The sequence below is a fragment of the Bubalus kerabau genome, chromosome 17 (assembly GCF_029407905.1).
Source record: "Bubalus kerabau isolate K-KA32 ecotype Philippines breed swamp buffalo chromosome 17, PCC_UOA_SB_1v2, whole genome shotgun sequence".
Lineage (NCBI taxonomy): Eukaryota > Metazoa > Chordata > Mammalia > Artiodactyla > Bovidae > Bubalus > Bubalus kerabau.
In genome coordinates, this window is record NC_073640.1 from 52,033,904 (window position 1) to 52,049,198 (window position 15,295).

At 50.7% G+C, this 15,295-nt stretch overlaps 1 protein-coding gene across 1 annotated transcript; it reads left to right on the top strand.

The window, feature by feature from the left end:
* The first annotated feature begins 863 nt into the window (after nucleotides 1-863).
* On the top strand, nucleotides 864-14,729 carry ACP7 (acid phosphatase 7, tartrate resistant (putative)). The gene is made up of 12 exons (XM_055554032.1): nucleotides 864-981; nucleotides 5,081-5,281; nucleotides 5,593-5,775; nucleotides 6,890-7,013; nucleotides 7,238-7,300; nucleotides 7,401-7,515; nucleotides 7,617-7,724; nucleotides 7,814-7,871; nucleotides 7,966-8,033; nucleotides 8,156-8,227; nucleotides 12,522-12,659; nucleotides 14,058-14,729. Exons 1-12 carry the CDS (start codon nucleotides 864-866, stop codon nucleotides 14,121-14,123), a joined length of 1,314 nt encoding a protein of 437 aa, XP_055410007.1. The 3' UTR covers nucleotides 14,124-14,729.
* The last annotated feature ends 566 nt before the right edge of the window (nucleotides 14,730-15,295 follow it).

Consider the following 15,295-nt stretch of genomic DNA (forward strand, 5'->3'; position numbering starts at 1 on the left):
GCATGCTGGGAGCTGGCGCCCCAGAGGGTGAGCCGGGACCCGGAGGGAACCCCCAGCCCCAGCTCCCGGTTCCCGGATTGATAGTCCCCACCGGCCTTTGCCCTGGCAGGCAGGTCCTCCATGACCAGGGGATCCGAACTGAAGCAGGAGGGCAAGGGCTGGGGAGAAGGAGGGTGGGTATGCAAGCGCAGGGCCAGGAAACAGGGAGAAATTGGGGTCACTAACAGCAGGATGGGATGCTGAGATAGGGGCAGGGAGGATGGGGCTGCTCCAGGTGGGATGAAATGCTTGGGTGATCTGGGGATGGAGTGGAGGTATTGGAGTCACAAAGATGGAAGGTTGCAGGATGGAGGAGAGGACCATGAGATCTCTGAGGGCAGGGTGGAATGCCAGGGATGGGGTTGCCAAAGGCAACCTCCTACACTGAGAGCCCCACCCCCAATCCCATTCCCAAACCTCTTGCACTGGGAGTGAACGGTGGATAAGAGCAAGGGTTCTGCAGCCAGGACCCCTGGGTTCCAGTCTCCGCTCCCTCACACTTGAGCCATGCCACTGAATCACTCCATTGCTCAACTTCCTCATCCGTGATACGGGGCTGATGATCACAGAGGCCACCAACACAGGAATGTTGCCGGGCTCCCACGAGTTCATCTATGCAAAGTGCTTAGCACCCAGTGAGGCTCAGAGGGTATTTGTCTCTCAGTCGTGACACTTGCTTTTGTTTTCTCTCCAGACTTTGGATAAGCACTCCCTGTGAAGCCCTCCCTGCCATCCCCGCTGCCTCCTTCCCCCATCCTCTCAGCCCCTCCTGCTGATGCCTGCAGGACCCTTCCCCTTCCCCTGCTCCCCACCTCCCCTCTACCATGTGTTCTTTTCGTCCCTGCTGGACCTGCTGCTGTCTACTCCTCCTCTCCCTGGAAGTCCGGGGGTCCCCAAAGCCTCCCAATGCTGCCCCCGAGCAAGTGCACTTGTCCTACCCAGGTAAGTGTCTGTGACCTCTCCCTGGGCATTTCCCAGTGAGGACCAGTTGGTTTGGGGGCTCTGGTATTTCGCACTGATTCCCGAGGGAGTCTAGGCTGGTGGGTCTTCCTGAGCCTCAGTTGTCCACATCTGTTAAATGGGGATTATAAGCAGTAGGCTACGTGGCTGTGTGGGAAATGGTTCTGGTTCTCAGCCTATAGTAAGCATTCTCCTTGGAGGATTGGAGTTGTCCTTATTCATTGTGTAACTGCTCATTGTGTTGTCATAAAACACCTCCTGGTCCTTGATCTTGGGGTGGAGGTGCAAGGGGGTAATAAGACCCTGGACTCTGGACCCTCTGCACCCAGACTTCCGGGTTCTAACCCAGCTTTGTTGCTTATCTGCCGTGTGACCTTGGGGGAGTGACTTAACTTCTCTGGCCTCAGCCTCCTCATCTGAACAGTGGGGGTAATATTAGTGAGACTTCCCAGTGGAGAGTAAGTGAAATATTAACCTGTGAAGTGGCAAACGGGAACTTGGAATGTGGCAGTGGTTCTCACATGTTTCTGTCTCAGGACGCTTTGGCACAGCTGAAAAAATTATGAGAACTTCAGAGAGCTTTAGCCTATGTGAGTTATATCCATAATAATCGCCATATCAGAAACTAAAATGGAGGCATTCAAAAATATTGATTCAATCATTAAAAATGAACAATAGTAAACCTATTCAGTAGTAAGGTAAATGACATTTTTCATGAAAAGCAATATTGTGAGAAAATTGGCATTGGCTTATTAAATCTTTTAAGGTCTCTTTAATGTCCTCTCCTATCTGTGACAGTTTCTCAGACTTTTGTTCTTTTTTTGGATCCTTGACAGTTTTAGGGTAGTTTCATTTAGTTCGTTATTTATTCGTTTATTTATTTATTTGGCTGTGCTGGGTCTCCGCTGCTGCTCAGGCTTTTCTCCAGTCGCAGCGAGGAGGCTACTCTCTTGTTTCAGAACATGGGCTCTAGGGCAGGTGTGGGCTCAGAAGTTGTGGCTCTCAGTCAGTTGCCCCGTGGCATGTGGAATCTTCCTGGGCCAGGGATCGAACCGCATCCCTTGCATTGACTGGCAGATTCTTAACTCCTGGATCACCAGGAGGTCCTAAGATCCAGAAGTCCTAAGGTAGTTTCTTAAAGGTTAGTTGCATTGAGAATCTGAAACCTCATGAATGAAATGGCTTTGACATTTGCTGGATAAGTAACCTCGGACAAGGCACTTTGCCTGGAGGCCTCTGTAAACTGGCACAAAAAGAAAACTCATCTCACAGGGCTGCTGTGAAAACCCAGTGAGATCATAGCTGCCCTTTGTTTGGCCTACACAATAATGATAATGATAACAAATATACTCTTAGAAGTGATTCAGATGGAAAACTCATTTAACCTCTTATTGACCTTAAGCTGTAGGTACTATTGTTAGTTCCATTTTACAAAAGAGTAAACTGAGGCCCAAAGCAATGAAGAGACTCACCTCAGGTCACACACTCGGATTTGAATCCAGGCAGGCTGGCTTAAGAGCCTGCCATATTTGGTCTTCAAACTGTAAATTTTGTACTAATTTTAGATACCATGAGATCTTACTAATGCCAGCAGTATTTCAGTCCACCAACAAGGGTATACTTTAGCCTTCTTTCCTCATTTGCAACTTCTTTTTCCAACATTGAGAAACCAAGCTCCCTCTACTACAATAGACTTACTCATTTGTTCAGTGCTAGAGTGAGCATAAAGGGGTTGCTCCGTGGCCTGTGGGGTCTTAGTCCCCTGACCAGAGATGAAACCTGAGTTCCCTGCATTGCAAGGCAGATTCTCAACCACTGGACCGCCAGGGAGGTCCCTGTTTTTTGATATACTTACAGCCCTCTGTTAGTGTTTCTATTCTGTATTGACGTCCCCCTTCAACCTACGTGTGTGCTAAGTTACTCCAGCTGTGTCTGACTCACTGCAACCCTATGGACTGTAGCCAGCCAGGCTCCTCTGTCCATGGGAGTTTTCAGGCAAGAATACTGGGGTGGGTTGCCATGCCCTCCTCCAGGGGGATCTTCCTGACCCAGGGATCGAACCCTTACCTCTTATGTTTCCTGCATTGGCAGGGAACACTAGCAGCACCTGGGAAGCCCCCCTACAACCTAGGAAGGCTTTAATTGTTCATTTCTTGGGGTGTGTGAAGGAAAGATGAAACAGGACTATAGCTCTAGGACTCAGGGTTTTAAGAAAATGACAGACTTGAGAAGCATCCTACCCCTGCCTCTCGACTAACTACTCCATTCCCATCCCCTCTTTTTTCTACCCCTTCCCCATTCCAGCCCATGTAAGTAATCCAGCTGTTCAGTTTCTGGTGTACGTCTCTTGTACAAATAAATGAGCAGATAACTTGTGTATTCTCTTACACCCTCTTACATGAAGAGTAGCTGACTATAGACACTCTTGTGTACATTGTTTCTTTTAACGTTGCGTCCTGGATGTCAGTCTATACTGGTTCCTAGAGTTCATCGTCTTCCTTTCCGACAGCTGTGAAGTGCTCCCTGGTACGGATGTTACATAGTTCCTTAAGTCGCGCTCCTATGTAGGGGCATGTCTGTGGTTTCCGATATTTTGCAGTTACAAACAGTGCTGCCATGAATGACCTGTGCGCGTGCCTTCTGTACACACGTTGCAGGAAAAAGAATCACCTGGTGGGCTTCCCAGGTGGCACTAATGGTAAAGAACCCGCCTGCCAACGCTGGAGACATGAGAGACTCCATTTCACTCCCTGGGTTGGGAAAATCCCCTAGAGAAGGGCATGGCAACCCACTCCAGTGTTCTTGCCTGGAGAACCCCATGGGCAGAGGAGCCTGGTGGGCTACAGTCCGTAGGGTCGTAACGAGTCAAACACGACTGAAGTGACTTAGCACGCGTGCACACACACCACATGTTATTTTTAAAACCTTGATTTTGTTGCTAATAGGGTTTGTTTGTTTGCTTTTGTTTGTTTGCAAATTGACTTTTCTGGTCATGCCTTGTGGCATGAGAAATCTTAGTTCCCTCATTAGGGATTGAACCCTCGAACCTAGGCCCCCTGCATTAGAAGCGGGAGTTTTAACCACTGGACCTTGAATGAGGTCCCTGGTTGCTGACATTCAAGAATTAGAAGCTATTACTTAAAAGTTTGTATGTGCTCTTGGGATATGAAAACCACTGTATAAAGATTTCAGAGAACGCAATGGCAACCCACTCCAGTACTCTTGCCTGGAAAATCCCATGGACGGAGGAGCCTGGTAGGCTGCAGTCCATGGGGTCGCTAAGAGTCAGGCACGACTGAGCGATTTCACTTTCACTTTTCACTTTCATACATTGGAGAAGGAAATGGCAACCCACTCCAGTGTTCTTGCCTGGAGAATCCCAGGGACAGAGGAGCCTAGTGGGCTGCCGTCTATGGGGTCGCACAGAGTCGGACACGACTGAAGCGACTTAGCAGCAGTAGCAGTTAGCAGTATAAAGATTTGCTCTAGAAGTTGACAGACTGGCTGGTACCAAGCCTGCTTCCTGCACGGCGGCCATCCCTAAAGCTGAACAATGGCTTCCGCTCCGAGACAGGGCAGGCTCTATGCTCGGCCACAGACTCCACCCCTCCCTGCTGCCTTCCTCCTTACAGCTGGCCCTTGTTCCCATATATATTAGCTAACTGGCCTCCAGACATTTGAGTTTACAACCCCTAAACAGTGTCATGTGTAAAGTATGTGGCACAAGCCTGCGCACAGTAACACCATTTATAATAATATCCATCCACTCATGTAACCCTGACTGTACCAGACACTGTTTCAAGTGCTTTCCTCTTATTTATTCATCTAAGCCTCAAAGAACCCTATAGGGGAGATACTATTATTATCCCATTTTACCGACGAGGAAACTGAGGCTCAGAGAATTGCAGTGACTTGCCCAAGGAAAGCACAGCTTGGAAATGGTGAAGTAGGGATTGAACTTGGGAAGCTCCAGAACCTGCGTCCTTAACTCCTAAATGTTCAACAGCCTCTCACTCTCTGCACATCCTTCCCCACCTCTGCCCAGGCCTCACTGCCGAACCGCCTCTGCCTCTCTCTCCAGGTGAGCCAGGCTCCATGACTGTAACCTGGACCACATGGGTCCCAGTGCCCTCTGAAGTGCAGTATGGGCTCCAGCCTTCTGGGCCCCTGCCCTTTCGGGCTCGGGGCACCTTCAGCCTCTTTGTGGATGGGGGCATTCTCCGGCGGAAGCTCTACATACACCGAGTCACCCTGCAGGGGCTGCTGCCAGGGGTCCAGTATGGTGAGAGGTGCCCCGGGGCCCGGGTGTTGAAGGGCGAATGGGAGGAGGAGTGGGATGTGGGCTAACAGCTACTATTGGCAGGTGGCTCAGGCAGGCTGGTACCCTCTCTGCTTACCTGCAAGCCTATTGTATGAGACCCTGGGATGAAAACGAAAGGCTGGAGACCTGGGGTGAGGTGGTCAGAGGGGCGTGGGTTAGACCCATTCAGTCCCCCCACCAGTTGAAGATGGATGAGGGGTGAAGGAGACACCCTGGGGCGCTCCCCCCACCCCCCAGCCGCGGCGGACCGTGACCTTTCCCTCTCCCCTCAGTTTACCGCTGTGGCAGTGCTCAGGGCTGGAGCCGTCGCTTCCGCTTCCGGGCCTTGAAGAAGGGACCCCACTGGAGCCCGCGCCTGGCTGTGTTTGGGGACCTGGGGGCCGACAATCCGAGGGCCCTCCCCCGACTGCGCCGGGACACCCAGCAGGGCATGTACGACGCTGTTCTTCATGTGGGTGAGGAGGCATCGGCTAGGTATGGGGTGGGAGGTAACGCCAGGACTGCGAGGGGCCGGGAGCCGGGGCCAGCGTGGTTCCAAAGGGACGGGGGAGGAGACTGGTCATGGAGATGCTGTCGCGGTTAACCGGGCTCCCGGATTAAAATCAATCTGGCACTTAGAGCTACGTGCATTGGTTTTCTCGTCTGTATTACTGTTGTAAGAGCTGGGACTAGGTTAGATTCGTCCGACTGTTGTGATGACGATACGGACGTCCCAGGGGGCGCTAGTGGTAAAGAACCTGCCTGCCAAAGCAGGAGATGTAAGAGATGCGGGTTCGACCCCTGGGTCAGGAAGATTCCCTTGGAGGAGGGCATGGCAACCCACTCCAGTATTCTTGCCTGGAGAATCCCATGGACAGAGGAGCCTGGCGGGCTACAGTCCATGGGGTCACAAAGAGTCGAACACGACTGAAGCATCTTAGTACACATGCACCATGATGAAATAAGTCGACATTGACTGCCACGCTGTAGGTGCTACGTAAGTGTTGGTTGTCGTGATCATTTCTGCTGTGATCTGAGAGCCAGGAACCAGATGGGAGACGGAAATCGGGGCTATGATTCAAAGCTGTAGTAGACGCTGGAATCAGACTCCTGAGGTTTGATTCCTGGATCCTTAAGCTCAGCTCTGTGATCTTGAGTCAGCTCTCCACCTCCCTGGACCTCGGTTTCCCCATCTGAAATGGGGATGATAATAACATCCACCTCAGAGGGTGTTTTGAAGATTCGGGTGATCAAGCAAAGCATCTGGAACACTGCCTGGTACAAAACCAGTGCCAGGGAAGACCATGCCAGTCTCAATGCTGTCATGACTCTGGGAAGGGACGAGATGGGGCTGGGGTGTTGGGGCACAGGAGACCAGCGAGGTCCTGGGTCCTGTGGGCGTGTCAGGGACCAGAGGCTAAGGAGACAGTTCCAAGAGCGCATGCACTTGGGTGTGAGGTAGGGACTGAAGATGCCTGAGCGGGAGGGAGAGCCAGGACTTGATCAACTAGGTGTCAGTTCTGGCAACAGCAGAGCTGGGTCTGGATCTTCATCCTCTTCTCCACCCCCCACCTCCCCACCCCCACCCAGGAGACTTCGCCTACAACATGGATCAGGACAATGCACGTGTCGGGGACAGGTTCATGAAACTCATCGAACCCGTGGCTGCCAGCCTGCCCTACATGACCTGCCCTGGGAATCACGAGGAACGCTAGTGAGGCCCGAGGGCTTTGGGGTGGGCGAGGGCCTGGCCGACAAAACCAGTCCTTCCTAGTGTCTCACCTTAGTTTCTCACACTGTAGCAGCTCGTTGACGGACGTGAGAGGAGAGGAGATGAGGGCTGGGTTGGGAGCCAGGCTTGGCCTGATGGTGGGAAGTTGGGGGGTGGGGGTGGGCACCCAGACCCTCCCTCCTACCCTTTTACTTCCTTTTATCCAGCAACTTCTCCAACTACAAAGCTCGCTTCAGCATGCCGGGGAACACTGAAGGCCTGTGGTACAGGTAATCTGGGGGGGAGCAGGAACACTGGCCTCCCTCCCCTGAAGGATGGGGGATGCAGAGGAGACCCTCACCTCTGACCCCTGCCCTTTGACCCTTCCAGCTGGGATCTGGGACCCGCACACATCATCTCCCTCTCCACTGAGGTATATTTCTTCCTCCATTATGGCCGCCACCTGGTAGAGAGACAGTTTCACTGGCTGGAGAGCGACCTCCAGGTAACCTGTGGATGTCCTCCTGGGATGTGCCCCCCACCCCCTCCTCCATCACCGGCTCCCCTCCGCTCCGCCCGCCCCTCACTCTGAACCCTTCTCTGCAGAAAGCCAATAAGAACCGGGCAGTCCGGCCGTGGATCATCACCATGGGCCACCGGCCCATGTACTGCTCCAATGCTGATTTGGATGACTGTACTTGGCATGAAAGCAAGGTGAGCACCCCCTTCCCGGGAACCAGGTGCTGAAATCCAGGTCGGGGGTGAGCCTGAGCCCCCCTCCCCTCCTTGCTCATCTTGCTTAGGTTCGCAAAGGCCTCCGTGGCAAGTTCTATGGGTTGGAGGATCTTTTTTACAAATACGGTGAGTGACTCCCCCCTCCACCCCAGGACTCTCGAGGCCCCACCTCCCTTCTCTCCTGAATTCAGAGGCCTGAACCCCTCTTGCTTTGTCTCAGGGGTCGACCTGCAGCTGTGGGCCCATGAGCACTCGTATGAACGCCTGTGGCCGATTTACAACTACCAGGTGAGGGAGGCCCCCGGGGAGGGCTGAGACCCATGGAGCTGGTGGTGTCAGTGGACCCCTCAGTCAGATCCCCCGGGGCCTGGCCGGTGTGACACACCCCCTCCACCTTGTCACTTCTCCAGGTACTTAATGGCAGCCAAGAGATGCCCTACACCCACCCTCGAGGCCCTGTCCACATCATCACAGGATCCGCCGTGAGCAGGGCGTGGTGGGGTGGGGTGGGATGTTGCCTTTGACCTCTGATCTATTGAGGGTGGCACCTGTGCCAGCTTGGGTGCCTCCTCCTTTATACAGCTGGCATCTCTTAGAGGGTTAGATGTACCTAGTAGTGTACCCATCGCACAGATACAGAAACAGAAGCTAAGAGTAAAATACGCCTTTGAAGTCACAGGTTCAGGAAGTGGCAGGGGCAGGGACAGCTTGCCCAGGTCTGCTGGTCGGATCCAGGACAGAGGGCTTATTGTTATCCTTGTAACTGGACTCCAGCCTTTATTCATGTTGCACCAGCTCATCCTCCACTGTATTTGGTTATTGTGTCTCCTTGTGCTCAGTTGCAGCCAACTCTTTGTGACCAAGTGGACGGTAGCCCACCGGGCTCCTCTGTCAGTGGAATTTTCCAGGCAAGAATACTGGAATGGGTTGTCATTTCCTTCTCCATTGTGTCTCCTTCGTCTCTTCCCATCTGTGACTATTCCTCCATCTTCCCTTGTCTTTCATTCTGGCCAGTTGTTTGTTTCTGTTTGTTTTTTTTTTTTTCTGAGTGCCCCTGGATCTGAATTTGTCTGATACTTTCTCATGCCAAGATGCAGGTTAATTTGGGGCCAGACGATCACAAGTGGTGTTGTGTCCTCAGCACATCATACCGAGGGGTCCAGGTCCTCACAGTGTCTCATTCCTGGAGGACTTTCTCTGAATCACCTGTGTAAGGATGTTCTTCCACCATCAACTTGCTGTATTTCCCTTTTTGGCTGATAAACATCTTGGGGGAGATGCTTTTAGACCCTGCAAAAGTTGTTTCTCCTCCAACTTTCACCCACTGTTTTCTTTTTTAAATCTGTTTGCCTGCGCCAGGTCTTAGTCGTGGCACATAGAATCTTTCTTTTCTTTTTCTTTTTTTTTTCAGCTGCAGCACTTGGAATTTTTAATTGCGGCATTTGAGTCTTGGTTGAGGCGTGTGAATCTAGTTCCCCAACCAGGGATCAAACTCAGGATCCCTGCATTGGGAGCTCAGAGTCTTAGTCACTGGACCACCAGGGAAGTCTCCACTTACTAATATCTGAATCCATCAGCGGGTCTTGCCTGCAACACTGATCACTGGGGCGTTCAGCTGGGAATCGTCTATTTCCCTCAATTCTCCTTGATTTATTAGTTAGCAACCTCCTGTGAGGAAGGGTTGTCCCTTCTGCCCCATTTAGTTGGTTGGTTAGTTATGGATTTGCACCAGTGTGGCCTCATGGGGAATTATTCCCTCCTGTGGGTTATAATCCAGTTCTCCTGCTACTGATGCTGCTGTGTACAGGCTCTCACTCTGGCCACTGGGAGCTCTTCAGATCATGTCCCGCGTCCTTCCAAAGTGTCCCTGTCATTTTGTGGGCTCTTTCTTACTTTTTGGCTCCACAAGGTGCTCCAGGACTATCTTGTGTCCCCTCCACTCTCACCCCCAGCAGCCTTGGAATCAATCACTTCCGCAAGAAGTGAGGGCTTATTTTTTAAGCTTATTTTACAAATTAGTGGCCGTCCCAGTGGTCACATATGGCTGTGAGAGTTGGACCATAAAGAAGGTGTAGCACCAAAGAATTGATGCCTTCGAACTGTGGTCCTGGAGAAGACTCTTGGGAGTCCTTTGGACAGCAAAGAGATCAAACCTGTCAATCTTAAGGGAAATCAGTCCTGAATACTCGTTGGAAGGACTGATGCTGAAGCTGAAGCTCCTGTATTTTGGTCATCTGATGCCAACAGCCGACTCACTGGAAAAGTCCCTGATGCTGGGAAAGATTGAGGGCAGAAGGGGAAGAGGGCATCAGAGGATGAGATGGCTGTATGGCATCAGCGATGCAATGGACATGAACTTGGGCAAACTTCGGGAGATGGTGAGGGACAGGGAGGCCTGGCGTGCTGCACTTCATGGGGTTGTAAAGAGTCGGACACGACTGGGTGACTAAGCAACAACAAATTAGTGAGATCCAAGGAAGCACTTCTTGTGATAAAAATTCAGACAGGAGATGAAGCCATCCACATGCTTCTTGCTAAGTCACTTTAGTCGTGTCTGACTCTTTGTGACCCCATGGACTGTAGCCTGCCAGGCTCTTCTGTCCACAGGGATTCTCCAGGCAAGAATACTGGAGTGGGTTGCTATGCCCTCCTCCAGGGGATCTTCCTGACCCAAGGACCGAAGTCATGTCTCTTGTGTCTCCTGCAGTGGCAGGCAAGTTCTTTACCACTGAGTCTTACGTCTCTTGGGTGGCATTGGAGAATATTTTCTGTGTATGCAAATTAGTCAGTGTCTCAATAGAGATGTGTTATCACCCACTTTTCATTTTTTTTGGCTACACTGGATTTTTGTTGCAGTGCATAGGGGGGTGTGTGGTGTTGCTCAACATTGCAGCATGAAAGCTTTCTCTAGTTGCAGTGCCTAGGCTTCCCGAGTTGTGTCAGATGGGCTTAGTTGCCCCACAGTATGTGGGATCTTAGTTCCTTGACCAGGGATCGAACCCACATCCCCTCCAATGGGAGGCAAATTCTTAACCATTGGACCACCAGGGAAGTCCCATCACCCACTTTTAAAAACATCTCGGATCATCCTTCATTCCCTAGCAGTTCTCAGCCTTGATGCATGTTAGAATTACCTAGGGAGGTTTTAAATCTTTGATGCCCTGGCCCAACCCCAGGACAAACACCAGAAGCTGAGGGCTTGGCCTTGGTGTTGTGAACATTTAACCATTCTTGTTTCGATCTCTATTTCTGTTTCTGTCTCTCTCTCGATATGTGTGTGCACGTGTGTGTGTGTGTGTGTGTGTGTGTGTGTGTGTACAGTTTCACTATCATTTGCAGATCCAATGAAGAGTTCAGCTGCAGAAATGATGCCCCTTTATCCTTCCATCTGTGTTTCCTAAAAAAAAATGAGGACATTCTCTTACATCAGTACAGTATAATAGATTCAAGTAGTTAACAATTGATACTATACCATCATCCAGTCTCATTCAGATTTATCCAATTGTCCTATTCATGTCCTTGAAAGATTTTTTTTTTCTGCTCCAGGGTCTAGTTTAAGATCATACATTATATTTTTGTGTCTTGTTTCTCTCCCCTCCTTTAGTCAGAAACATTTTCCCTTCTTTCTGCATTCTTCAAGACTTTGAAAAATTTGAAGAGCGCAGCAGTGTTGTTTGGTAGACTCTCAGTGTGGGTTTGATTAGAATGAAGTTACACATTTGTTATAAGAACACACAAAAGTGATACTGGTTTTGCCTGTGAGTGTGTGTTTTAATATTTACTTATTTGGCCTCGTCAGATCTTAGTTGCTGCAGTCAGATCTTCATTGCATCATGCAGGATCTTTTGTTACATACTGAGTCTCTAGTTGTGATGTGTGGGCTCAGTTGTTTTGTGGCATGGTGGGGGGAGGTCTTAGTTCCCTGACCAGCGATTGAATGTGCATCCCCTGCGTTGCCAGGCAGATTCTTAACCACTGGACCAGCAGGGAAGTCCCCAGTACTGTGTTCTTTTCAGTGTATCATATGAGGAAGTGCATGGTATCTCTTTAAGCCTCGGTTTATGCATCTCTTGCGCCATACTTATGATTTTCCCCTTTAAAGTTAACAAGTGTCTCCCGGAACTACTTGGAGACTATGCAGATATCCTGCTATTCCTCATACTTTTGCCACTACTTTGACCATCCATTGATGGTTCTTGTTTCCAGCAGTTATTACAGAGATGGCTGCAACATGGTGATTTTTCTTTTTTTTTTTTAAGCTCCCTTATCCTTCCTGCTCACATCACCTAGTTTTCTACTGCAAGGATAAACACTTCCTCTTTCCCAGACAATGATGATTTTAAAAGCTTTCTTGGAGGGTCTACTCTGCAACGAGGGTTGAAAGCCACCGATTTCTTCTATTCTGTGAATTGCATTTTCCCCTTAACAATACAGCTTGGCCATCTTTCTATACTGCCCCTCTCGGTGATGGCTACGCTCTAATTTATTTAACTGACCCTTACTGATGGGCATTTGGCTGTCTTCCAGCTCAGAGCTTTTACAGAAAATGCTTCAGTGGACAGTCTTGTACAACCACGCACTGTTGTCTAAGTCCAAGACTCGGGGCACAGAAAGCCTGGCTGGGTCAAAACACTCAGTTGTATGTGTCACCAAGGTCAAGTCTTAACCAGCTTTGTCTTCCCTGGGAGTAGCAGGATCCACCTGGCAGGTCTTTTCTGCTCCCCAGTGGGTACTTCACCTCCTCCAGCCCTGGGGCTAAATGACTCTTTCCAGCAGGGCTGTGAGGAGCTGCTCACCCCCTTCACCCTCTTCCCGCGGCCCTGGAGCGCCCTGCGTGTGAAAGAATACGGGTACACACGGCTGCACATCCTCAATGGGACACATGTCCACATCCAGCAGGTGTCTGATGACCAGGTCAGTGAGCAGTGGCCCGATCACCTGCCTGAGAGAGCAGGCCCAGTGCGTTCTGGAGTCAAGTGGTTTAAAAAGTGGACTTGAGAGCTGGAGATCCTGGGTTCAAATCTTGCCTCTGCTACTTACCAGCTGGATAACCTCAAGCAACTCTGAGCCACAATTTTCCCATCTGCAAAATGGGGACGTTAATAGTTTCTGCCCCAGAGGATTGAACGAGGGTTGAATGACTTATTATATAGAAAGTGCTCAAAATGGTTTCTAAAACACGGTCAGTTCTAAAGGGATTTATCAACATGAAGCAGGGGAAGGAAAAAGTAGGTGGTGGGAGGCAGGCAGAGGGAAACCAATATGATGTGTGTGCAACCCCACAGACTGTAGCCCACCAGGCTCCTCTGCCCATGGGGTTTCCCAGGCAAGAATACTGGAGTGGGTTGCCATTTCCTACTTCAGGGGACCTTCCCGACCCAGGGATCAAACCCGAGTTTCTTGTGCCTCCTGCATTAGCAAGTGAAAACTTTACCACTTGTGCCCTCTAGAAAGCCCCATGGCCTAAGCTTAGATGGACCCATATAATCATGGCTCACCTTTCTGTATTTTTGCCATTGTAGTTTTAAAATAGCACTAATAACTATGATTGATTGAACACCTATTGTGCACCAAACCCTGAGCTCAATGCCTTATATTTAGTCCCTTTAATCACCACAATAATACTATGGGGCACATTTTCTTTCCATTTTACAGCTAAGAGAACAGACGCTCAGAGAGGGCAAGTAATTTTCCCAGGGTTGCACAGCCAGAGGTTGCAGAGCTGAGAAACGACCACAAAGACCATATTCTTTTTACAATAAGTAGCTACCATTTATTGTGTGGCCCATACAGGGTCAGGTGCTTATGTGTATTATCTATTCAGTTCTCCCCACTTTTTATTGGGTTGGCCAAAAAGTTCATTTGGGCTTTTTCTAAACATCTTAATGAAAACTGCAAACAAACTTTCTGGCCAACCCAAACCCAATAGAATATGGAAGTCAGGCTCAGAGTTGGATCATGTGCTGTAGGCCACAGAGGGTGGCTTTGCTGGCATATAAAGTGAGTTTTGTCCCACTCTGGGGTTTGTGCTCTAACAGTAACAGCCTACACTTACCCAGTCCTTGCCATGTGCCAGGCTCCCTTTTAAGCCTTTTCCAAATACCTCACTTAATTCTAACAGTATCTATGATGTGCGTACTACATCCTCTCTTTCCAGATGAGGAAAACTGAGGCTCAGAGAGGTCTAGCCACTTGTTCAAAGTCACACAGCTTATCAGCCACAGAGCTGGGATTTGAACCCAGGCCACTTGGCCCCAGAATCTGGGCTTTCAGCCCTCATTTCCTCCTCCTTTTTCTTTTTGTCCCTTGCAGGATGGGAAGATTGTGGACGATGTCTGGGTGGTGAGACCCCTGCTTGGCCGGATGATGTACCTCTAGGAATGGAGACAGCTCTCATCAGGAACCCCGGGCCTTGCTGCCAGGCCCTAGAGGGGAGTCAGGGCGGGCCTCGACTCCTCTGCCGTCCTTGGCACCACGGAGGGTGGATGCAGCCCCGAGAGAGCTGGAGCAGCTCTCACCTCCCAGAGAGCTGGGGGTCCCAGCCTGCTGGGTTGGGAGAGCAGGTGTATGTACAGGGAGAGTGAAGCAAGACAGGTCATGGGTGGCACCATCCTGCCCTCCTGCATAGCACTGACTGGGCGGAGTGTCCACAGGGCCTCGGGAATAAAGAGGCTTATGGCTGTGTCTCCCTGGACTCTGAACTTCTGCTGGTGATGGCCTCCTCTGGGCTGTCTCCTCTTCTGCCCACCTAGCAAAGGCCCTTACTAGCCCCAAGTCAGCAGGGTGGGCACAGCTGTCATGACACCACTGTCCAGCAGGTGGCGCCAGCGACCTTCTCTTCCAGGCCGGCCCTCCGTGCCAATCCTGCCTGGCTCCAATAGCCCAAGGGGAGCTAGCCACTGTGGTCCGTGCCTCAGTCTCCCAGCCTGCCACCGAGTTATCCTGGAAGTGGGCAAATGTTAACACTCCAAACTGCCAGCTGGGACAGACCTGCTGTTTTCCTCCCTTTAAAAATATCCCCCCTCCTTCTGTTTCGCCTCTTCCTTTTGTGTAGTCGATCGTTATTTATTGAGTGCCTATTATGTGCCAGGACCTGTTCTCCATGCAGTGAACAGCACAGAGATGTCTGCCCTCATGGAGCTGAAATTCTATCCAGGGTGTCAGACAGCAAGCACCACGGGGTAAATGGCAATCAAGCACACAGCAAAGGCCGGAAGGGGATGGAAAGTCACGGGAGGGGACAGTGGCAGTTTTCATGAGGATGCTCAGGAGACCTCACTGAGAGGGTGATATTTAGATCTGAAGGAGGAGTCACATGGGCAGAGCGGTCCAGGCAGAGGAGCAGCCAGTGCAAAGGCTGTGGGGCAGAAACACTTCAGAGCATCAGTGGAGACACCAGTGTGATGGAGCCAGAGTAAGAGGAAGAGTAGGGATGAAAACAGAGAAGTGACAGGGGCAGATCACATGGGACATTGTGGGTCACAAGGCGGTCTCTGTTCTTTATCCTGAGTGACATGGAGCCACAGGAGGGTTCTGAGCTGGTGATGGGC

Bases quoted from the DNA above. Each gene is read 5' to 3' on its own strand.
- ACP7 (XM_055554032.1), top strand. From the start codon at position 864: ATGTGTTCTTTTCGTCCCTGCTGGACCTGCTGCTGTCTACTCCTCCTC. The intron at 5,282-5,592 runs GTGAGAGGTGCC...CTCTCCCCTCAG, and splicing joins GCTGCCAGGGGTCCAGTATG to TTTACCGCTGTGGCAGTGCT. The intron at 7,301-7,400 runs GTAATCTGGGGG...TGACCCTTCCAG, and splicing joins ACTGAAGGCCTGTGGTACAG to CTGGGATCTGGGACCCGCAC.